Below are 23,919 nucleotides of genomic sequence, written 5' to 3'. Positions count from 1 at the left end.
TGCACTACACTGTCCTCTGGTCCCCAGGGCCCATGTGGAACCATGGGAAAGAAAACAGAAGCTAGAGCAGTGCTGAGGCTGCTCTACTTGTACCTAGAGCTGGACAGGGGCCTACAAAGCTCTAAAACACAGGGAGCCCAAAAATGGATTAAAGACACCCTCCTCACTCCCAAGCAGAAAGAATACAGGCTGTGCGGCATACTGGGCCACTGTGGTGGCAACAGTAGCTTGAAAAGATGTAAAGGCTGTAGCAAAGGGCCAGGTGGTCGCTGGGTGTACAGCCAGAGGAGCGGAGGGCTGAGGTTATAGCTGTATACAGCACTGGCCAGGGCTAGAGTCCTGCATCCCCATTCTAGTCTCCACCTTCAGATGTTGGGGACAGCACAGAAAAGAGCCACAAGAAATGATTCAGGGACTGAAGAGAGGGTCTTAAAGCGAGAGACTGAAAGAACTTGTTTAGCCAATCTGAAAGATTAAAGGTGACTTCATCCCAGTGCCTAAGATGCTTTCAGAGGAATGAAAACCAGGTGCTAAAAGGCTCTTGCGTCTGATGACAAAAAAAAACCAGGAGATGACAGTGACTAGAAGCTGAAGCCAGACAGTCAGATGAGATAGTAACCTCAGTTTTTAGCAGGGGAAAAATTGTACCAATGGTTAAGTGTCAGGGGAGGTGATGGCTCATGTCTTCAAATCCAGGCTGGGAGCCTTCTATTTGGCTAAAATACATCTTCCTGGAAGTTCCTGGACATTGCAGAGGTAACTTGCTGCAATGAAACTGCCTGTGATATGCAAGAGTTTGGACTGATTAAATGAATCTATGTGGTCTTAAACTGGAGCAGGAAGGGGAAAGGTATGGGGCAGCTTCAAGAATGTCTTCCAGAAAAGGCATCCAGTATGAATGTAAGGCAGAAAAAGGAGGCACTGCCCCTGGCAGTTTGCCCCCACATTACTCACCCTGTTAAAAGTGCTTGTCTGATTTTTAATTAAGCAGGCATCAGTGAGAGGTCATATGCAGGCAGGCACAGAACTGTGATGTCCTTGCTGTCTTCCTCCCTCTTTCTGTCTCCCCCAAAGGTGGTAGCTATAGTAATGGACATTTTTACGGATGTGGATCTGCTGAGTGAAGTGCTGGATGCTGCTGCTCGCAGGGTCCCGGTTTATATTCTGCTGGATGAAATTAACTCTCAACTCTTCTTGGATGCAGCTGCTAAGTGCAAAGTCAACCTGAACTGTGTGGATGTGAGCATAAGATGGGATGCAAGAAAGGATTGGTGCTGGGACACTGTGGTCTGGTGTTATATAAAAAGCTGAAGGGGAGGGAGCAGTGTCTCTGCTGCAAGGCTGAGGGGAATCTGGACAAGAGGGGAGAAATGTCCCAGCACTGGGGTGGCAGCGAGGGCTGGGGTTGGCCTTGCTGGAAGCACAGTGACACACGACCTGGACAGAAGGCAGATGGATGGAAAGCTAGTGCTGATGTTATGGGAGGCAGGGGAGCTAAAGGGAACAGGGGGCAGCTGCTGCCTGGGGAGTCTCAGTCTCGTCTCTGCTGGCTTGCAGTTCCTGCGGGTGCGGACAGTGGCTGGTCCCACATATTACTGCCGCACGGGGATGTCGTTCCAAGGCCACTTGAAAGAGAAGTTCCTGCTGGTGGACTGCATGGTGGTGCTGAGTGGTAACTACAGGTGAGGAGGAGCCGTGGACCCATGTGCCCCCTCTCCCTCAAGGGAAAAGGCTGGTAGGAGGGGTGGGTTCTTGCTATGTCGGCTTCACAGCAGCAGCAGAATTGCCCAGCACCATGGAGCACAGCAGCAGTTCCAGGGGAAGACATGCAGTTCTGTAGCTAGGGCAGCTGTACAGAAAACTGACACTGAGCATCTTTCACATCCAGGACTTACCATGTCTGTGTGAAGGTTGGTAGCTGCTACAGTTCACTTCAGAGCCCACAGGCATTGCAGACACCAGGTTTGCCAATGACAGTCTAGAAAGTGCCTAGCTCTAATAAGCCCAGGCTGTCACCTCAGTGGCTATGCTCTGAGAGAAAGCAGTAGAGAGAGAGAGAGTCAAATTATAATTGATTTTTGGCTCGCTGCTAAACCTGACTTACAAGTGCTGTCACAAAACAAGTTAAGTAGCTAAAAAGGTTGTGCGTGAAAAGGCAGGATGTGAAGAACAATGTGTATGACTAGCGTGGGAACAACTAGGTGGGTGATCCAGGCTGACCTGGACAGGCTCAGCAAGTGGGCGGACGAGAATCTGATGGTGTTCAACGCCGATAAATGCAAGGTTCTCCACCTTGGGAAGAAAAACCCGCAGCATCCTTATAGGCTCAGCAGTGCTATGTTGGCTAGCACTATGCAAGAAAGACTTGGGGGTCATCGTTGACCACAAGATGAACATAAGCCTGCAATGCGATGCTGCGGCTAGTAAAGCGACCAAAACGCTGGCTCGCATCCATAGATGCTTCTCAAGCAAATCCCGGGACATCTTTCTCCCCCTGTACTTGGCCTTGGTGAGGCCGCAGCTGGAGTACTGCGTCCAGTTTTGGGCTCCACAATTCAAAAAGGATGTGGAGAAGCTTGAGAGAGTGCAGAGAAGAGCCACGCACATGATCAGAGCTCAGGGAAGCAGACCCTACGATGACAGGCTGAGAGCCCTGGGGCTCTTTAGCCTGGAAAAGCGCAGGCTCAGGGGTGATCTGATGGTCACCTACAAGTTTATCAGGGGTGACCACCAGTATCTGGGGGAACGTCTGTTCACCAGAGTGCCCCAAGGGATGACGAGGTCGAATGGTCACAAACTCCTGCAAGACCGTTTCAGGCTGGACATAAGGAAGAATTTCTTTACTGTCCGAGCCCCCAAGGTCTGGAACAGCCTGCCGCCAGAGGTGGTTCAAGCACCTTCATTGAACACCTTTAAGATGAAACTGGATGCTTATCTTGCTGGGATCCTATGACCCCAGCTGACGTCCTGCCCTTTGGGCGGGGGGCTGGACTCGATCTTCCCAGGTCCCTTCCAGCCCTAATGTCTATGAAATCTATGAAACTCTGGGACAGCGGTCAGTGCTCGAGTGCAGATGGGAACACTGGTACTGGAAGGGTCCTCCTGCACCAGCAGCTCCTCATTCAGAGAGGCACCTGCATTTTGTGATCCCACTAACAACCTCGCTAAACTCCATCTTAGACCTCACCAGGTTTCCTGTCCCCGTGACTCCTGTCTGAAGGCTGGTCCAGAACCTCTGTCTTGATGGTTACAAACTTCCTTTTAATTTTCAGCCCAAATTTACTCAATGCCTGTGTGCACCTGTTTGTTCCAATGCCAGCATCATTCTTCTCTGGTGCTTATTGCAGTGATGAGTTTGGACAGCAATCACATCCCTTCAAACTTTGTTTCACTCAGTTAAATAAGCCAAAGTCTTTCAGGCCCAAATCCAAAAGAAGAGATTGGGCTTGGCAACCCTGAGCTTTCACTTACCTAAAAGTTAGGTTCCCAGCTCTGGATACAGAACCGACAAAACCATGAAGGGCACCTATGTTAACTCCCTGTGCTTAAATGGGGAGACTCTTGTGCCTAGGGCTGGTGTCCACAACACTATATGTGCTGAGTTCTGGGGAGGTCAGTGCCTAAGCTAACCCATAGCAAGAGCAAAGTTGAAATTCCACTCCTATTTCCTGGGCCTGGGTAGCATTTAGATGCCTATATGAAACTGGGATTCAGAGCCTGGAACCACCACCACCTGGACAGGATTGCCTGAATCCTACATACACGCACCCTTAAGACCGCTTTCTGCACAAAAACCTGAGAGGTAAATCACTTGTCCAGGGATGAGTCATCCAGTGCTCTCAACCCTGAATTCACATCCACACCACAGCCCGTCACCAGTCTGTAAAACAACCTGGTTACCCTGTCTGGGGCCAGGAGAGCGAAAACAAGGGAGCCTGGCTCTGTAGCTCAGTGATGAGGAATTCACCTAGTATAGAGGGGCTGGGTTCCAGTCTTTGCTAGTAGGCATATTTCTATTTCCTAATCACTTCCTGATGTGAAATACATCGGCAGGGACCAGGCTGTAGTAAAGGCTCATCTACACAGGACTCTTAAGAAAAAAAATTAATCTAAATTAATTAAATATGTTAATTCAAAGTTGATGAGTTAAACCACATTAATCAATATTGTTTGAACTCTGAAGTGAGTGTGTTTTAATTTCCAAAGCAGATAAAACTAAGCTGAATTAAGACCCCTTTACTTTTGGCTGGGAACATCTACCCAGAGATTTAATGCAACTTGACTAAGCCACTTTAAAAGATGATCTTCCTGAATTTCCCTCTGCAGATAAGTGCAGCTCTGGTGGGAATAGCAAGACAGTATTTGTGAAAAATGGGGTCGCTTCATGTAGGCCCACCCTCACCTCTGTAGAATCCCGTGCTGATGCCCCATAAAATCAAGAGTTATGAGGTCTGGGAATGCCCGTGTCTAGTAGAAGTCTGCCAGTGGTGCCTGGTGCCAGTAGAAGGTTGGCCAGTCAGTGTGCAGTGGACATGGTACCTGTGAAGTGACACTCCAGGTGCTAACTTTTCTCGTTCTCATTTCTTATTGCAGCTTCATGTGGTCCTTTGAGAAGATTCACAGGAGCATTGCACACATCTTCCAGGGGGAGCTGGTGTCCAGCTTTGACGAAGAATTCCGCATCCTCTTTGCACAGTCAGAACCCCTCATTCCTCCAGCCAATGTGTTGGTGAAGGCAGAGAATCCATTTCCTATGGTCCCCTTTGGAAACAATTCACCCTTCTTTGCAAACAAGTCACCCCAGATGTTCCCAAGGGAGGAAAATTTCTTGCTGCCTTCCTTCACGGACAGAGTGGATCCAGACAGATTCTTCCTGTCCAATTTCAGGCGGGATGACCTGATGCGCCACACCATGGAGGGGTCTGCCATGCGCATGTATAAAAAGGTGGAAATGGAGAACTCTCAGGTGGATCCAGGCCGGGGGTTCCTCCGTGCCAAGCAGCTGGAGCTGGATTCCTTCAAGCGGCACAGCTTTGCTGAAGGAACATTTGAAAACTTTTCCTCCTCGAGGCAGTTTTCCAGGCAGATGTTCATGAACAACTTGGATGATTTTAAAATCCAGTCCAACCATTTTCAGAAGGACCAGTTCTACCAGTATCAGTTTGAACATCCCCATGCTGGTGGCAGGCCTCAAGGGCTCTTTGAGAGAATCCGAGGTGGCAGGGCAGGGTTCAATGAGCTGGAGGACTATGGTGAGGGCCCCAGGTACCCTGAACTTGAATCCAATCTCCCACATGAGGGCTTCCCCTTGCGGTTGGATTACGTACCCTCAAACTCTTCCAGGGAAGTGAAGCATGGCTCAGACCACATGAACCCTGCGGGCAACGGCCCACTGGGAACAATGGCTCTAAGGAGGCAAAATATAGGGCAGAAATTCATGTGCCAGACATCACCCACACAGAAATACAGCCTGGAGCAACGCTTGTTTTTGCAAGACAAAGACCAGGATCCAGATCAGGACAAGAAAGTCCAGGAAAATAGAACTGGTCTGCGCAACTGGAGGATTTCTTCCTACCTGAGTGGGTACCAGTCTGAGCCAGGAGGAGAAGGTCTCCCAATGCCAATGGAATCTGAGGCCTATAACGATGTCCTGGGGGAGCCCATCCCAAAGTACACTGGTGAGCTGTTCCCAGCCTTCAAGTCCCCCTTGCCATTTAGCAAGTCACTGGCACTTAACAGTGCTAAAGAATCTGCAGGTGCTGACAAGGCAGGTGAGGAGGCCTCCCCTGTGAAACAGGATTCCTTCAGGTCCAGGATAAATCCCATAATCCAGAGGACCTCAAGACTCAGGTCCTCTCTGATTTTTAGTGGTGCCAAGTTAGAGCCACAGAACACAGCAGAGAAGGTTCAGATGATCCAAAAGGAGCAAATGTCCAGTGAAACAATAAAAGACAATGAAACCATAAAGACAACCACCTCTGCTAAAGTGGCAGAGCTCTTGGAGAAATGCAGAACAGGGGGCAGAGATACAGTCAGCCACACCAAAGCTGTTTCTAGTTTTCTCCAGGAAGAATCACAGAATGCAGAGAAGAAATGTACAAAATCCCTGCAATACAAGATCTTGGAGAGCAGGATGGTAGACACAAAAGAAGCATGTGCTACTTATAAAATGCACACAGATGCTGAGAAGCAGTTTGGCATGGCTCCATCAGCCACCAGGCTCCTCGAAACATTAAGCAAAGATCCCATAGTACATATGAGCAATAAAGAGACCAAGCTGGCTTCTCGGTTCTACTCTGCAGAGAATAAACCTGCTCTTCCAGAGAAGGAGAGCCTTTTATTTGTAGGAGACACTCAGAAACTTGCTCTTCCAGAGAAGAAGGAAAAGCGGATGCTCCAAGAGGACACCCAGAAACTACCAAATGTAGAACTAAAGAAATCACAGGCAAGGATAAGCACCACATCAACTGTTGAGAGTTTATCCAGGAAACATGGATCTGAGAGCTCTCTCAATATGTCTGAGGAAGAGGGCTCGAAACAGGAGCCAAATCCAATAGAATTTTTTAGGAAAGGGTCACTAAGGTTGAAGCAGTTCCTGCAACCAAAAGGTGAAAAGAAATCAGAAGAAGAAGCTATTCCTGAGACTGGGAAGCCTGACAAACAGAACATGACCTTCAAACGAACTTCTCAGGGGGTTAGCCAAGAAATGATGGAGGAAGAGAAATCTCAGAAGTTCACAACAGTTGCCCCCAAAAGCAACCAAGCTCCTCAGACCAGGTTTGCTTCATCCACAGCTAATGCCCTATATAGCAGCAACCTCCGTGATGACACCAAGGTAATTTTGGAGCAAATTTCTGCCAATAGTCAAAAGAACAGAGCTGAACTAGCCAGGCAACTACCATCTACTAGTAACCCTGATCTTTCCAAGTCCACCACCAGCTTGGACAGCAAAGGTGAGAAAGAGAAAAATTGCAACATCAACAGATCAGAGAGTTTTAGCAGCCACAGGAGGAATCTTCAGAGGCAACCATCAGAGGACAGAGACACCCTGCTGAAAAAAATGGAGAGTATGCGGAAGGAGAAACGAGTCTACAGTAGGTTTGAGGTCTTCTGCAAGAAGGAAGATCAAACAAGTCATAATGAAGAGGAATACGACACAGATGCCAAAGACAAGAAAATGGGAAAATTCATGCCCAAACTCCTGGGAACCTTCAAAACCAAAAAGTGACCTTAGAAATGCTGCCTAATTCCAGCTGCTGGGGCCATAACCACATGTCAGAGGGAGAGGAGGTTACACTGCTAAGATGGACACCAGCAATGCATGGAATACCCCTTGGAGGATAAGTAGCAATACACACAGCACTGCACTCCTGCACCATGACCTGCACCACAAAGTCACAGGGTGCAGGGTAATCAATGCAATATGATACTAATTAAAAAAAATAAATTATCTAATTGTAAGAAGAGAAAAAGATAAAATAGAGTCTGTATGATCCACTCAGGGAACTTCCTGCTCTCAGGGAGGGGAAAAATACCAATTCAAAACTCTGTCCTGAGCTAGGGAAATCTGTGCTTCTCACTGAAAGAACAATGCTGATTTTTCAGCTGTTTCTCAAGTCCAGGTCCATTTTCTCTAGTGCCAGGAAGAGTTTTAAAGCTCCCAAGATAAAGACCTTTCTGTAAACTCTGTGTCTCTACCTGTGGCGATGGCCCTGACCATCAGCATGTGTACATTTTTTGTACTTAGCATTTTATTTTTTTTTAACTGTAATTGGAAATGCACTTACATGTTACAGGAGCAGCCTGAGCAGGCAACTGGAAGGCAGCAAGCAAGGGAATTGACAGGATACATGGGCATAGAAAGTGTATCCAAGACTGCAGTGTAGATAAGCTGAGCTAGTGGGTAGCTGAATTATGCTTGTACAATGCAGCCTTCACCAAACAGAAGCTTCCTTGAGACAGTGCCTTCACAAACAGGTGTCTTCACTCAGGGAGGTGTTTGTAGCAGAGGATAAGCCATTTCAAGTGCTGGCAGGTCCCTCACTGTGCTAGGAAGGGAGACAGGGTTCAGAGAAAAGAATGGAAAAACTGAGCTTTGTTGTAAAATGATCCTTTTTGTAAGCTCAGGAATGGTTTATTTCTCATATATTTCTTTCTGGTGTTTAGTACCAAGGCTGACTATGCAGCTCTTTCAGGGGCGCAGACAGAAGTGACAGTTTTCACCTGAATGGCCACAGAAAGTGGTCTATAGCCATGACCAAACACAAGTGTATGGCTGAAGACTGCTTAAAAATGGCTGATCAGGTGAAAATCTGAACCTTCATTGCATGAGGGGTCAGATGAAGACATTTTAAAACAGAACATCATATGCAACTTGTGTCTGCACTGTCCCCCACACCTGTTTTCAGAATGGGAGGGGAAATGTTGCAGAGGGGGTTTGGTTTGGGGGGTTTTCAGCCCGCACTAGAGGGTTGGGAGAGTGTATTGGAGCCCCCTGAGGCAGGGGAGCTCCAATTCACCCCCATCCCTCCAGTGCTGGCTGGGGAACCCCTAGAAAGAGCTCCCTCTGCTAGCGCCCCACCCATTTTGCAAACAGCCAGGGCTGGCAGGGGCCCTTGCTAAGGGAAACTAGTGCAGGCTGCAACCCAGCTAGATTCCCTTCTCCCTTGGATCCAGCAGTGGACTTCTGCTTGGTCCGGTGAATCGTTAACTCAGAACAAAGCCTTCTCAGTTACAGCAGGGAGCTGCACATCTGTCTGCGCCGAGAGCCTAGCCTAGTCTGTACAATTCACACTGTGATACTGAATTGTTTGGCAGGGTGGGGGGTGGAGGGTGTAAAAAACCTGCTGTACTTAAGGTTTGCTACCTTGGGTCTGTTTTCTTCAGGGTTAAGAAGACTAACCTAAGGGCTGCCCCCCTTAGACTTGCCACAGCAGCTGTAGCAGTCTCTGTGCTGGGAATTATAGCTGATTTCACGTATTTATTTATGCTGTAAACAGACTTACTTGATTAATTAAAAATGGAACAGATAAGAGATCATAGCAAGCTCAAATCCACAGAAGGTGAATCTATTGGCAAGGAAGGACACCTGGGTCACAAGGCATACCTAATCCATTTGAGACTGGGCCAGTTGTGCTCAACACCAGCCCATACCAGATCCAGCTTGCAGGACTGACACGTGGCTTGTGGGGCTCTCCACACGTCTGGAAGTTTGGCAGCAGGGGAGCAGTGGCAGCATTAAGTGCTAGAGTCATGGTAATTAATGCTGCCACTGCTTGCTCGCTGTCAAATTTCCAGACCTGTGGGGAGCCCTGTGGGCCAGATGACATGGGTTGAAAATGCTAGACTGGGTTGGGCCAGATATGGCCCATGGTGTAGGGCCAGTACAGGGAGTCACTGCAGCTGCACCATCCTTGCACTATTCATCCAGGCCACAGGGCTGGAAGGTTGAGCAGCACTGGACAAGGGAAGATGAATGGGCTTTACCCATGTTGGCCACCTGCCTCCCTCCACGTGCTGACTGTCAGAAGTCCCAGTCCTCATTGTATTATGGCTCTCTCCCATCACCTACACTCTAGGCTGGCTTCTTACTGCAAGCAGCTGCCTTAACCTGTTCTGTTTCTGAAGCAGAAGATGTCAGGGCAGACACCTACAAACACTCCAGCTGCTCCTTGGTTCACCAAACAGCAAACAAGGTCCTAGGTTCAGTAAAAACTAACAGCAACACAAGAGGAAACAGCCTCTCACAGCTATATCCAGGGTCCAGTCAATGAGGCAACAATCAAACAGTCCTCAAGGAGGAGGCAGACCATCCCTTTGACACCTCCCTTTTCCTCTCATATCCTCTATGTGGGGAAGTCTTTTCAGTCCCAGCCAGAAATCTCTCTCTCTAATCATGCACTCCTTTTCATGTTCCATCTGCTGCCTAAGTTGGGAATGAGACGGAACAAGTCTTCTGAGTTTTCTTGTGTACTCCAGCAAGACTGGCACAAGTTGATGCCCCATCCATGATCACTCACAGGTGTTGCACCTCTAACCTAATTCAGCAAACCTAATTCAGATGTGTAGACAACAGGAAAGGCATGGAGCAAGCTGAATGCCAGCAGCTGTGGGGAACATGCCCTCCAAGCCACCCCAGATATGAGGCAGTAAAGTCACATTGCTGGCACACCCCACAACCACTATGGATGACACCAGAGACTGACAGCATGAGAGCGGCAGCAGGGGATACCCTCAAGTGAGTGTTACTGCCTCTTTTTGAGGACTGGTGCACAGTGAGTGTTCCCATGGTAGTGGGCTCTACCTAAATCAAATAACTTTTCAGTGACAAATGCTGGCTGGTTTCTTGCTTGGAGGAAGCCTGGTAATATAAAGCTCTGAGAGGCACAGGTCTCTAATTTGCAGAACAGCTTATTTTGGAGGCTTCACCATTTAGGACAGAATTATCGCCAATTAGCAAGATAATATACAATTTTTCATGTGAACAGTTCAACCCAGACACACACATAAGCCCCCCAAAATAGAAGCACCTAGATGGAGAGGAGCTGCCTAGAAATAAACAAGCCCCTCAGGCTCTGTAATAAGTTTATGCTGCAAATACTACTAGGGAACTGCTGGCATAAGTGTTTGCACAGCAAAACAGTCTTGTTTCTGTGTGGAGCCACAATCCTTCTCTTGTACATTTTCTGTGCTACTGTTGTATATTAAGAGGATACTATCCAAGCAGTTCTGTATATTGTGGAGCATTAAATAAAACATTCACTTACTAAAGAACAATGCTGGAGTCAGATTTTATACACCAAATTGACTGCATTCACAAACAGCCACCACCTACAAATGACTTGATGTAAGACTGGCAGGATGTCTCGAGTAAAGGCTCAAAGGGGTCTGGTTCTGGATCCAGTGCTGTCTACCAGTTTTGGTAAAGCCTTGGATGCAGGGATAGGGAGCATACTGATGACATTTGCAGAGACAAACCTGGGAGGAGGTACAATTTAAAGGACAGGATTCAGATTCAAAGGGATCTTAAAACTGGAGAACTGGGCTATCAACAGCAACATACAGTTCAACAAACAAATGTAAGGAGCTACGTACAGGGAAGAAAAACCAAAGTACAGGGGAGGAATAACTAGGTTGGCAGTAGCACTGTCCAGAAGGACTTGGGGGTTTATGAGGGATCACAAACTCAACACACTTCAGTGATATTATGCTATTTCAAGAAAATCAAATGCAACTTTGGCTTCCATTAACAAGCATTGCAGGAAAGGCATAGGAGGAAAGAGAGCATCTCTCTGCTCAGTGCTGAGTCCAATTCTGGGCACAGCATTTTGTAACCAATATAGAGAAAGAAGTGATGATCCAAAGGTAAGCCACAAGGATGATGAAGGGGCCACAGAACTGCAGTATATTTAGTGTAGGAAAAAAAAAGACATTGGGGAGAGGAGGAGTGGGAGGCATTACAAGCAGTTTCAAAATATTTTCAAAGGATGCCAAAAAACGTAAAACATTGGTCTCCCGTGCCACGTAAGGCAAGGCATTATTAGGCAGTGGGTTTAAAATGCAGCAAAGCACATTGCGACTGAATCTTAAATGTCAGAACCATACGGAAATGCTGGCCAGAGAAAAGTTGGGGAATCTCTTTCTTTTGGGTTTTTTCCTTTTAAAAAGCTGGATATGCATCTCTCTGGGATGGCACAGGAACAGTGAATCTTGTACCTATGCAGGAGGTTGGACTAAATGATCCTTGAGGTCCCTTCCAAATCTATGATACTACATGAAAAACATGATGGGAATCTGAATGCCTTTTGTGAAATGGAAACCATTTTCATGACAGGTGATATCAATGATACAGGAACTGGGCAAAAAGAAAGGGTGTCCTGCCCAGATTATCTGATTTATTTTCTATCTCCCCTTTCTATTCTGAAACAGAGAACAAAAACAACAGAGAACAAAAAAAAAATCTCACATAGCATCTCGAGGTACATAACTCAGTGAAATATTTATATTTGAGAAAATAAAAATCATAAAACTCAGGAAGCCTTAACTTACGTTATGCAGTACGTCATACAAAAAGCTGCTTCTCCAGAATGTTTTACAGTGTGGGTAAAAAAGCAAAATGTAAGGGGCTTAAGATGCAATAAAATATATACAGTCTAGATTCTCAAGTAGTATGAATCAGTGTCTTTCCAACAGTGCCACACTGAGTCACATCAGATCATGTTCTGGTCCAAGATCTTTTTATATATGTATACAAACATCTGGGTTATTTGCTGTTATAGTAGGCAAGTACTTTCTGCATCAAAGCTGTACATTAAAAAGTCTGGACGTGAACAACAAAGTGATCAAGTCAGTTACTCACTGGCACGTTCACATCTCTCTTCATTCACTTTACCCACCCATCAATCCTAACTGTGGCTCCTTTGTTCTGTAAGGTGAAAATGGCGTTGGGGATATGCTATTAATTATACAATTCTTTACACTTACTAACAAAGTCCTGGGTTACATTAACACATCGGATTTTTGTAAAGTCTTTTGGAACTATAGTTGCTCCAAAACAATGGGATCTCACAGAGTATTGCATTGTGAAAGGAAAAGAAAAACACATATAATTATTAGACAGAGAAAGTGATACTCTATCATTCGCTACCTTACATAGCAAACAACATGCCATAAGAGGAAGGAACGTTCTGCAGTGAATTGTAAGCAATTTATTACAATAAGAGAAGAATATATGATAGCTCTGGTATTAAATACACTGGAGAAAAAAATATATAGCTAGAAGATAATTTCTGTCTGATTAGAGCAAAAGAGGGCTCTAATTACTACTTCTGTATCCTAAAAGGGCCACATAGGAATTCATGGGCACATATGGTAAAGGATGATCAAGATTATCCATTGTAATTTGAGACCTCTTGGGCTTCAGAGAATGGCCTGTTGCCAATTACCTGTTCCCCTTCAAAACCTGGATTCAGTGCATACATGTAGAATGAGCCTGGTAAAGATGGAAAGAACAACCTGAGGTCTGTGACAACAGTTGAGCAGCAGAATAAAGCAGCTTTCTGTAATGATTTGAGATACTGTACAAGGAGTACATAAAATTAACTGTGCCAACAGTGTTGTGTGGGAGCAAATGATGTTGCAGCCCCTGACTGGCACTCTCAGGTGTCAGCACAGGTTTCAGATAGCAACTGGAGAGATACCACATTGTTACTTCTGCCTTACTCATGAGAAGTGTTGTGGTGTTCCACATGGTAAGTGCAGCACTTCTCTCACACTGGATGGGCCTGCCAACTGCCAGTATGTGGAGCTGTACCCCAGTGCTTTGTTTCTTGCAGGGCCACGGACGGGCAAGATAGAATGTCGCCCACCTGGTCAGTGCTGCTGCATACTCAATGCTGTTGTACATTTAATACTGGAAGACTGTGGAGTGCAGATTTACATATGGTCCCATAGGACTGGGAGTAACTGCCCATCGATGCCTTGGGATCTCCAGCAGCTCCCATATTTGCTGTGATCTGGAACATCTTTTTGCTGGACTTCAAAAGAGGGTGAGCATCCTTACTCTGGAATGGAGGGCTTCTTGAATTCTGTGTGACAAAGAAAAGCCAAGACAAATCAGAAACACTCATCAGCAGTCTGTTATGGACACAAGGGGAGTGAAAACGGATGGACTGGGGAGTGGGATAGATCTTGGCTGTAAACAGGAGCAGCAGAACAAATCCAAAGGGACAAGGGAGAAGGGACTTAGACTGTTCCAGAAGGTTAAATGGAAAGAGGGAGGGGGCTGCAGGAAAGCATGCACCAAGGCTGATATAAAACAAGAAGAGACAAACTGGAATCCCATAAAGCAGACAAAAGTCCAGGTTCAAAGATGCAGCTGATGTTTTATGCTCCTGATACATGAACAGTGAAAGGCAGTTGCCTATACTCACCAGTCTGGCACTGGTTGCTGTCACACCCACTATTGCAGGAGTATCCTTCCTCATCAGGCTGTTGTGGATAGCTGCCTCCTTTGCCTGTCTAGATAGCGAAAATGATCTCGGGTTGGACATGGAGCGACCTTGAGCATCAAGACCTCTCAGCTCTTGATGACCCTGCCAGAGAAGGATTTCAGTGTCCAGGCTCAGCAGTGGCAGCCACAATCAGCTGTCTGGGCCTGAGAGGAGGGTCAATAGTCTTAGAAAGAAGCTATTATGTTAGCATAGGCAAGTGGATTTTCTGGTTGGACAGGATTTCCAGAGGAAGAACACAGTCTGTGCACCTGAGAAAGGAATTTAAATGGCAGCAGCGGGCCCAGTCCTTCCTACCCCGGGGCAAGGGACTATGCAGGGGTTAACCTTCCAGAAGCTGTGTGCTTCAGTTCAAACTCTCTCATATCTCTGACAATGAACCCTATGCAAGGAGGTCACATGCATATGCCCCCCCTTCCTATTACCTGCAACGTGGTAGCTACTTAACCAGCAATACCACCACATGTGCCTAAGCTGTGGCAGATCATTTTAGTCACTATCTGGACTCTACAGGCAAAAAAAGAACTCAAAACTGCTTTCTAAAAAGTATGAAACAATGATCATGCTCCTTGTCAAGAGTTATAACTTAAGCTCATGGACACCAGAGGAACTACCAGTGTGTCACGGCTAAGCCTTGTGAAAACTCACCTATACTGAGACAGAGGGAAGATTTACCAGGGACCTTAAGTGCCCAGAATCCCTTTAGGGCTAAGTACAGACAATCAAACAGCCTGAGACTGAATTGAATCACTGTTTGCAGGTTTCTGTAAACTGCCTAGATTGGACTGATAAGAAAGTGAACTGACGTTCACTTTTCAAACCAGAAAGACAGCCAGACCCCTGCAGCAGCCCATGCCAGGAGCTGGGGCATGCTAGATCACTCCTGGCAGCCTCTGCAGAAAGCAGGGAGATGGGCATTTCCCCAGCCACGCCCCCCTTTTCAGCCTCCACCCAGCTGAGGAGAAGGCACAGGGGAACCTCCCCCACCAGATCCCTAGCCAGGGTCTCCCCAGCACAGGGGGAAGAGGGAAGGAGTCCCCAGTGGGGCCTCTCCCTCTCCTGGAGCTGGGGGGCAAGCCTTGATGATCGCCCAGCCATGCCACCTCTCTGGTGGGCAGGGAAAATAGTCCCCCTCCACCCAGCTCCAGACCCCAAGTTGGGCTATGCCTGGCCGGGGTGGGGGGTGAAGTGGGGACCATTTCCCCCTCCATCAGCCTGGAGAAACAAGATAGCTGGGTGATCACCAGGGATCCTGGTTTTCCCCCCGATATAAAAATCACAAATTCTCTCATAAAAAACCAAAAATCCATGATTAAAATTAAAGGCTCCCCACAGGCCCCCCAGCCTTGATCGTGCCTCTCACTCCCTGACACAGCCGACCTGGTGCCCTTCACCCCCACCCACAGCCCCTGATCCCCCAACCCTGCAGGAGAAGGCCCCCAGCTGCCAGGGCTACAGACCTGGGTCCACAGCCTCCTGCCCCTGTCAGGGGGTGGGAGCGGGGCTGGCTTTCCACCACTATGTGCACTCCTGAGTGGGTCAGGAGGGACCCGTGCCCCCCAGATCTGTGCCTGGGACAGGCACAGGCTGTGAGTGCACATTCCCACCCTGCTCCCCTCCCCCAGGGCCTCCGCAGCCTGGCGGGCATGACCTGCTGCAGCAGGGAAGAGCAAAACTTAGCGGAGAAGCTGCTCACCACTGTGAGCTCCCTGATGCCCTGCCGGCGCACCTCCTGTGTGTGCGGCTGCTTTGAGGGGCACAACCCCATGCCACTGCCCTCACTGCAGCCCCACACTCAGGAGGCGCATCGCCAGGGCAGTGCGGAGCTCATAGCAGCAAGCAGCTTCTCCACACGGCTCTGCTGTACCCTGCTGCAGCAGGTTATGCCTGCCGGGCTGCAGAGGCCCCGGGGAAGGGAAGCAGGGCAGGAGCCCATGCCTGCAGTCTGTGCCTGCATGGATTCCCCCTGCCCCCTGGGAGTGCACAAGGCAGGGGGAGCCAGCCTTCCCCCTCCCCCGGATGAGACACCCACGGCCCCGTCCTGCTCCCTACTGGGGCCCTGCAGCTGCACATTGCGGCCCTGGGTCCCAAGCCCCACCAGGCTGGACAGCAGCCCCAGCCCTGCCCAGCTCCCTTACTCCTTCCCAACAGGGGCCTCAATCTCCCCCCCTCCACTTACCTGCTAGAGCTGCTCTGCTGGTTGCCTGGGGCCATGTGCATGTGCATGTCCATGCACATGGTGGCCCCTGTCTCACCGCCTTCCTCCCACTCCCTCCCAGCTCCCTGCAGGGAGCTCGTTGCAAAACAGCAAAATCTGCAGGTTTCTCTGGTAAAATGAGAAATCTGCATTTGCCTCCAGTTAAAAGGCAAAATCTGTGGTTTACTCCGTTTTTCCGTGGGAAATGGAAAACCTGGATCCCCGGTGATCACCCTAGTTCCTAGCTCAGAGTGGAGAATAAAGCCCCCACTGCAGGCTCTCCTGCCCCAGCTCTCAGCTGCAGGAGTGGTGGGACAAAAAAGCCACCCCCTCCTCCTTCCACCCCCATTCCAGACCCCCAGCTGGGCTGTGCCCTGTATGCAGGAGGACTGGAACCCACAGTGGGGGTTTAACTCTCCCCACCCAAGCTGGGAGCTGGAGCAATCACCCAGCCATGCCCTTTCCCCAGTTGGCAGGCCAGCTGAGGAGGGAGTGGGACAGGGGAACAGTACCTCCCCTCCCCTCTTCTCCCCTCCCTCCCAGCTCTGGAGGGTAAAGGGAAGCCCACAGTGAGGTCTTTACTCCCCCACCCCAGCTGGGAGCTGGGCCAATTCTCCTGGCCAAGGAGGGAATTTTCCAAGGGATGGACATGCCTCTGCTGATGGCAGGGCCAACCCTGCTCTGCTGGAGCATAGCACAGCCCAGGGCTGCACAACACCCTGGGATGCTTGAGGACTGTGAATGAAGTTGAATCAGGTGGGGATCTGGGACAGAACATCTACAAGCCAGTTTGACCTAAATCAGTAGAGTTTGATACTACATCCATCCAGGTTTATCTTAAACCAGTTTCAGCCATTTTGAAAGTGTTTTAAGTGCACTGAACTTCTGTTTTGCTACAAGTTTGAACTGGTCCCTGATCACTTAAACCAATTTATGTGTAACTTCTGCCTCTAGCCTAACTGCTTAAGTCCATTATTTAGGTGCCAGTCAGTAGCATTAACATCACCTCCACCTATCCCACTAGGTAACTGCCAGGCAAACTCCCTTGGCACCCAAGTTTCTCCCAATAAGTTTCCTTCAGTGCCTAAGTTTCTGCTCCTGGCACATGCACAACCACAGTCCTGACACAGAAGCTGAGCAGCTCTGTATTTCATGTATTAGTTCCACTGAGATTCACAAAAGATATTCCCTGCCTACCTCAATCCTGGGACCTGACCTATCAAAATCACTGGTCAAAACATATCTCCGTCTCGCCTTCAAGTCAGCTGGCCCAGACAGCTTACACCCCAGGGTATTTAAGGAGCTGGCAAGCATCATCACAAACTACAGGCCCATGGAAGATCTTGGAAAAAATCAAAGAGACCGTTCTTGACAAACTGGCTGAGGGCAACTTCCTGAGGGATAGCCAGCATGGGTTTGTTGCAGGTAGGTCTTGCCTAACCAATCTCACCTCCTTCTACAACCAGGTGACATATTACCCGGACAAGGGAGAAGAGGATTGACGTCATATGAGGAGAGACTGAGGGACCCAAACCTGTTCATCCTCAGCAAGAGGAGGCTGAGGAGGGACCTGGTGGCTGCCTACAAACTTATCAAGGGAGATCAAAAGCAAATAGGTAGAGCCCTTTTCTCCCCAGCACCACCTGGGGTGATGAGGAACAATAGTAATAAGCTGACGGAGAATAGGTTTAGGTTAGAGATCTGAAGGCAATATTTTACAGTTAGGGTGGCCAAAATCTGGAACCAACTTCCCAGGGAAGTGGTCCTCGCCCCTACCTTGGGCAAACTCAAGAGGAGGTTGGACAATCAACTGTCTGGGGTCTTGTGAACTCAGGATTCATTCCTGCCTGTGGCAGGGGGTCAGGCTAGATGATCTGATCAGGTCCCTCCTGACCCTAGCTACTATGAAACATATATCTTGATTTTAGAAAAGCTTTCAATCTGGTATCCCACAAGCATCTTATAGAAAAACTGGCCAACTGTGGCCTTGGCTACATCACAGTCCGCTGGCTGGAGAATTGGCTCCATGGTTGGTCCCAGAGAGTGGTAGTTGACAGAAGTCAATCATTGTGGTGAGCCATGACCAGTGGGGTTCTCCCAAGGCTCTGTCCTTGGGACTATTCTTTACAACATCTTCGTTAACGATGTGGACATTGGTGTCAGGCAGACTGGCCAAGTTCACTGATTACACCAAACTTTGGGGTAAAGCATTCATACTCGAGGACAGGATGGTGATCCAGGCCAACCTTGACAGGCTCAGAAAATGGGTGGACAAAAACCTGATGGCCTTCAACACTGAAAAATGCAAGGTACTTCACCTTGGGAAGAAAAACCCACAGCATGCTTATACGTTCGGCAGTGCTATGCTTGCTAGCACCACAGCTGAAAGGGACTTGGGGGTCATGATTGTCCACAAGATGAATGAGTGTCACCAATGTGATGTTGCAGCTGGCAAAGTGAGCAAAACACTGGCTTGCATCCATAGATGCTTCTCTAGCAAATCCCAGGATGTCATCCTCCTGCTGTACTCAGCCTTGGTGAGGCTGCAGCTGGAGTACTGCATCCAGTGGGCTCCACAATTTAAAAAGGATGTGGAGAAGCTTGAGAGAGTCCAGAGGAGAGCCACGTGCATGATCAGAGGGCAGGAGAACAGGCCTTATGATGAGAGGCTGAGAACTATGGGACTCTTCACCCTGGAAAAGCAGAGGCTCGGGGGACCTGGTGGCTACCTATAAGTATATAAGGGGTGTACATAAGGATCTGGGGGAACACCTGTTCACCAGAGCACCCCAAGAGATGACAAGGTCAAACGGTCACAAACTCCTCGAAGACTGTTTCAGGCTGGACATAAGGAAGAACTTCTTTATAGTCTGAGCCCCCAAGGCCTGGATCAGACTGCTGCCAGAGGTGGTGCAAGCACCTCCTCTGGACTCCTTTAGGAGTCAATTGGACATTTATCTTGCTGGGATCCTTTGACCCCAGCTGACTTCCTGCCCCTGGGGCAGGGGGCTGGACTTGACGATCTTCCGAGGTCCCTTCCAGCCCTAATGTCTACGGAATCTATGGAATCATCAGTTAAGGCACCCCTCAGAAAATGCCAGCTCTTAATTATCACTCATTTTTTACTATGATAAAAATAATAGAACAATTCTTCTGTTGCAAAGAACTCAGAAAAATCACAACAAGGCAGAATGTTTTTGCCACTATGGATTCCCCTGGGGTTATCGTGTGAATCCCGTATAGGTATTTGCAGCACCCTTGTTGGGAATCACTGGCTTAGACCACATGCAACTCCACATAGGACAAAAGATGAAGTATGTCCCTATACACGACAGCCTGATGAGTAGGCTACAGAGGCTTTGTGCAGAGTTGAACCTGCATCTCACAGAAGAGTGCTCTAAGCATCCAGCAGGATGCTCTGTGATGCACTGCTCTGAGTTCTTCTTGTTGAAGCTTTTCCAACTAATATAAATAACTGATATCAAAGTGGAGCTGGAACTCAAACCCAAGTGTTTTCCCTCCCTCCCAGGTAAGCATCCTGGGGACTGGCTAAAGGAGCAGTTCCCAATCTGTGGTACACGTACTACCAGTGGTACACAGACAACCTGTTAGTGGTACGCATTAACAGATGTATTATAATTACTCTATATGAGAAAAATGTGCTGTTAGTACTTAAGGTTGTATTGTTTTAAATTGGTGGTGCGCAATCTGTTGCAGTTTGGGAACTGATGAGCTAGAGCATTAGTACTCCATTTAACTAAATGAGAAATTATTACATGCAAAGTGTAAATCTCAATTGGAGGGGCTGAGACAGTACACTACAGAGTACTGTATACCCTGGTTCCTGCAGTGTTCTTCTGGGAGGCAGAAGACATGGATCAGGAAGAGGAGCCATTTGAACCTGAATCCCCCATATCCTGGGTGAACATCTTAACTGCACAACTAAGAGAAAGGCGAGCTTACCGTTATCTCGCAAAGACTGCCCCCCCCCCCATATTCTAAAAGAAAGGAATTAGAGTCCCAGCTCCAGGAGAGGGCTTGTGGTTATGGATCCTTACTGGTGACAGATACTGGCCACATCTACATGAGATGCTGACTGTGCAATAGTCGGATAACTCGGGTTACTGTGCATTTCTTTGGTGCTTGTTTATACACAGGCACAATGAGACTATAATCTACACTGTTCAGAATGTTGCCCCCAGACTGACACTATATATGGCATGCCAAGGCCAGCCTTAGCCACAAGCAGCTCAAGCGACTACTGAGAGCTCTTCTAATTCAGCACCTCACACACCAATCTAGCCAACCTCTTGGTAAAGGCACCAGAGTGGCAGGCACATGAAAGCCTCATTTTCCCCTATCCCCCGGTACCTAGGGGCCCTGCAAAAGACCAGGCTGCTCCCATGGGAGTGTTACTCACGTTATAGAAATTCTGTGTGCTCACAGCAGGTGGCTGAGTGTCTACATTCATCCATGTGACTTGTCTTCCCAGCTTCCTGCTGACCGAGGAAGTTCTATGATGCTGAGGAAGTGGTGCTGAGTGGTTTCTGGTCATGCTGCCAGAAACCACGTTATCTGCAGGAGAAAAGAATGCATATGATGGAGGCAGGAAAAGAGCGGGGGTATGACATGTAGGCAGCAAAATTAAAGCCAGGGAGAGAGAATTAAATAGACAAAAACTCATGAAAAACCCAAAGTGAAATAAGAAGCAAGCAAAAAAATGCTGGAAAGAAGATGTGAGATATAAAGAAAGAGGAAAAAGCAAGAGAGGAATGAATGTGAGCAGACAAAAAAGGAACAAATGAACACTAAGCCAGGAACAAACAGGCAAGAGACAAAAGCAAGGTCATAAACTGAAAATTCACTTGTCTTGACTTCCTTTGTGCCTCTAGTTTTGGTACAACTTCCTTCTCACATAACTCCTCTAAATACCACTGGCTTCCTGGTACGGGCCCATAAGATGTTTATATCAGCGTCAAAACAAAGCAGACATGTAACATGCAGTCCTACATCAGTATAAATCACTCTACTCTGGTCTGTAGTTACTCAATGAAAATTCTAAACCAGTGCAAGCAGCACCAGTATTCATGTTGAGTGTCTGCAGCAGATTATCCTGCTGAAGCTGTTACCTACTGCTTACAATGGGACAGCAAAGCACTGAAACAGCCTAAGCTCTGCTACTCCAAGTCCTTTGTCTGGTCCAGATCTTCGAGTAATTTACATTCGTGTCCAAAACAGATGCAAATTACACCAGGATAAACTTGCTGGGGTCTGCAGCCATTTGCTCCCTCTAATTTTCTTCCCGCCTTTCTCCCCATACTTATCCACCCCTGGGTGCGTCTACATGTGCATTAATGCTCTTTTCCTAATGCACATTGAATTTAGTACCTCCAACGTGAGGTACTAAATTAATGCATATTAAACTGCCCCAATGTACAGTAACACAAGCGCACACTTTTTAAGTGATGCTTAATGTGCAATAGCCTACTTTACTGCATATTAGCATAACAGCACTTTTTTCACATGCTGCTTTAATGCACAGTAAAATAGGCTACTGTGCATGCATAGACACGCCCCCTGTATAGTATATTCAGGCTCACAAAAGCTTGTGTTACACATCTCTGATTTACTTAATCTATAACAGGGATGGGCAGAGTTATTCACCCTGGGGACCACATCTGGACCACATCAAGAGCCAGAGAGTGGGGGGTGGCCACCAGCTTTCCCCTGCTGGGGTGGGGGCTGCAGCCATAGCACTTACCCCATAACGTGCTCCTTGCGGAGCGGCAGGGGAAAGCCGGTGACCACCCCGCCTGAAGCCTCCCTCTCCTGCAGTGCCGAGCCGCTTTGGCTTTCCCTGCAGGAAGCACACCCTGGGGTAAGTGGTGCGGCTGCAGCCCCCGTCCTGGCAGGGGAAAGCTGGAGTGCCAGGAGGTGCTGGGCTGAGCTGTCCCCCAGAGCTGCTGGGGGAGCCACAAGTACTGTGCTGGCAAGCTTCATGCGTCTCGTGGGCTGCGGTTTGGCCACCGCGGGTCTATAAGGTGTAAATCTACTCTGCTTTCCGCCCGACTTCAGCATAACATGACCACTACCTCTCTTAGGACAGCAGTACATACTCTGAGCAGTGGTATGCGTTATAGGATTGTACGTCATGTTGATCTTTGTTCTCTGGCACACAGTTCCTCCTAAACCCTCTCTTTGGCTGGATACTTCACAAGGCACTTTAGGTCCCACAGGCACAGGGGAGTTTTTCAGAAGAGCAGGCGTTGGTTCTCTCTGGTCACTACTGGTAGGTAAAGGCAAAGTACTGGTATTTGGAAGAGATGATCTGGACTCAGATTGAGATGGTCGATTATTTTCTCTCTGAACTTGTGTCTTTTGACGGCTATTTACCTTCTTTTCCAGGATAATCTGCAGGAATTAAAACCTGATTAAATTTAAAAATTGACCTACAAGATTACTGCAGAGCAACTAGGTAGATATTTTTGACCCTTAGAATATGCTGCTAGACTGCTTTATAGTTAGCATAAATAAAGTTAGACCAAGAAGCAAAACTGAAGGATGAAGCAAAACTAATTAAAGGTAATCAGTGAAAGAATATCATGGGTGAGAAGATTTTAGAACAGTGGTGCCCAATTCATCCAGTCCCATGGGCCCAATCCAGTGCCTCACAGGTCCAGAAATTTGGTGGCAAAATGTGTGGCAACAGTACTGATTCCCACAGCTCCAGGAGCCAAAGCAATTAACGATGCCACTGCTTACCTGATGCCAAATTTCCAGACCCATGGGGAGCCCTGCAGGCATGGATGATACAGCTCCTGCTGTCACCTCTGCTTTAGAATGCAGGTGAAAGGCAGGCTACACTAGATAGGTCAGTTTGGATTCCCCTAGAGCAGAGCTTTCCAAACTGTGTGCCACGACACATTAGTGTGTCGGCGGCAGTGTGTAGGTGTGCCGCGCGAAATGCAGAAAATTTTGCGGAAGGGCACTGCGGAGCTCCCTTACTCGCGTCTGCTTCCCTTGGCCCCTCCCCCAGAACTGAATTACTATGTCGTGAAATGATGCATGTCTAAAAAGTGTGTCACCAACATGAAAAGTTTGGAAAGCTCTGCCCTAGAGCTAGCTTTGCGTTTTCATGTCAAATAGATTTGGTCCTATGGCACAGGTATTTTTATACTGGTGACAGATATAGGCATATATCCTGGGTGACAAAATAAGGTACATCTGATTGCTATAATAGAATAACTGCATATTAATGATTAGATGACCTTTCAGGCACATCCACGTATTTGCTGGCTTATCTGATACCTTTATTTAGCAAGCTTTTTAAGTCTGGCAAGATAATGAGAAAGAACTATATCCATTTCAGAATCTTTGCTCTTCAGCTCTGTCGTTATTGAATTGCCCATCTGTGAATGAACCAAAATCAGCACTTCTTTTAAACCTAGGTAAGAAATTCTTTGCCCTGATACATCAGTCACCTCCTAGTGATTTCTGAAACTTTAGAACTTAATAGATTTAAGATCAATTTCTGTTTTAAGTAGGTTGTGCATATATTGACAACCTTTTATAGAAGCAGGGCGTTGGTTGTCAAAGTTCCTCTACTTTACCTGTGGTTAGATCTTGTGTTAGGGTTGACAGCAGTTTTACAAAGAGTTTAGGTATGATCCTGCCTCAGGCAGAGGGTTGGACTAGATGACCTATGGAGGTCCC

The 23,919-nt window shown here is 47.8% G+C and overlaps 2 protein-coding genes across 7 annotated transcripts in view; one reads left to right on the top strand and one right to left on the bottom strand.

The window, feature by feature from the left end:
* FAM83H (family with sequence similarity 83 member H) overlaps positions 1 to 10,777 on the top strand; it is a 31,426-nt gene extending 20,649 nt beyond the window's left edge. For both annotated transcript variants that reach the window (XM_059723588.1, XM_006260555.4), the window contains exons 3-5: positions 1,075 to 1,239; positions 1,558 to 1,682; positions 4,594 to 10,777. In XM_059723588.1, coding sequence (XP_059579571.1) covers positions 1,075 to 1,239; positions 1,558 to 1,682; positions 4,594 to 7,228 — 2,925 coding nt within the window. In that variant the 3' untranslated portion in view covers positions 7,229 to 10,777. The remainder of the gene's footprint in view (positions 1 to 1,074; positions 1,240 to 1,557; positions 1,683 to 4,593) is intronic.
* A 1,196-nt stretch (positions 10,778 to 11,973) lies between these two features.
* The window catches only part of MAPK15 (mitogen-activated protein kinase 15), a 40,640-nt gene continuing 28,694 nt past the window's right edge, over positions 11,974 to 23,919 (bottom strand). For 4 of the 5 annotated variants that reach the window (XM_019496372.2, XM_019496374.2, XM_014602045.3 and 1 more), the window contains 4 exons: positions 22,323 to 22,617; positions 20,627 to 20,781; positions 13,932 to 14,093; positions 11,974 to 13,586 (listed from right to left, as the gene is read on the bottom strand). In XM_019496372.2, coding sequence (XP_019351917.2) covers positions 13,389 to 13,586; positions 13,932 to 14,093; positions 20,627 to 20,781; positions 22,323 to 22,617 — 810 coding nt within the window. In that variant the 3' untranslated portion in view covers positions 11,974 to 13,388. The remainder of the gene's footprint in view (positions 13,587 to 13,931; positions 14,094 to 20,626; positions 20,782 to 22,322; positions 22,618 to 23,919) is intronic. The other variant, XM_014602046.3, reaches the window with a different exon arrangement.

Source organism: Alligator mississippiensis, chromosome 3 (assembly GCF_030867095.1).
Source record: "Alligator mississippiensis isolate rAllMis1 chromosome 3, rAllMis1, whole genome shotgun sequence".
In the NCBI taxonomy this organism is placed as follows: Eukaryota; Metazoa; Chordata; order Crocodylia; family Alligatoridae; genus Alligator; species Alligator mississippiensis.
This window is presented reverse-complemented; position numbering and strand designations above follow the sequence as displayed.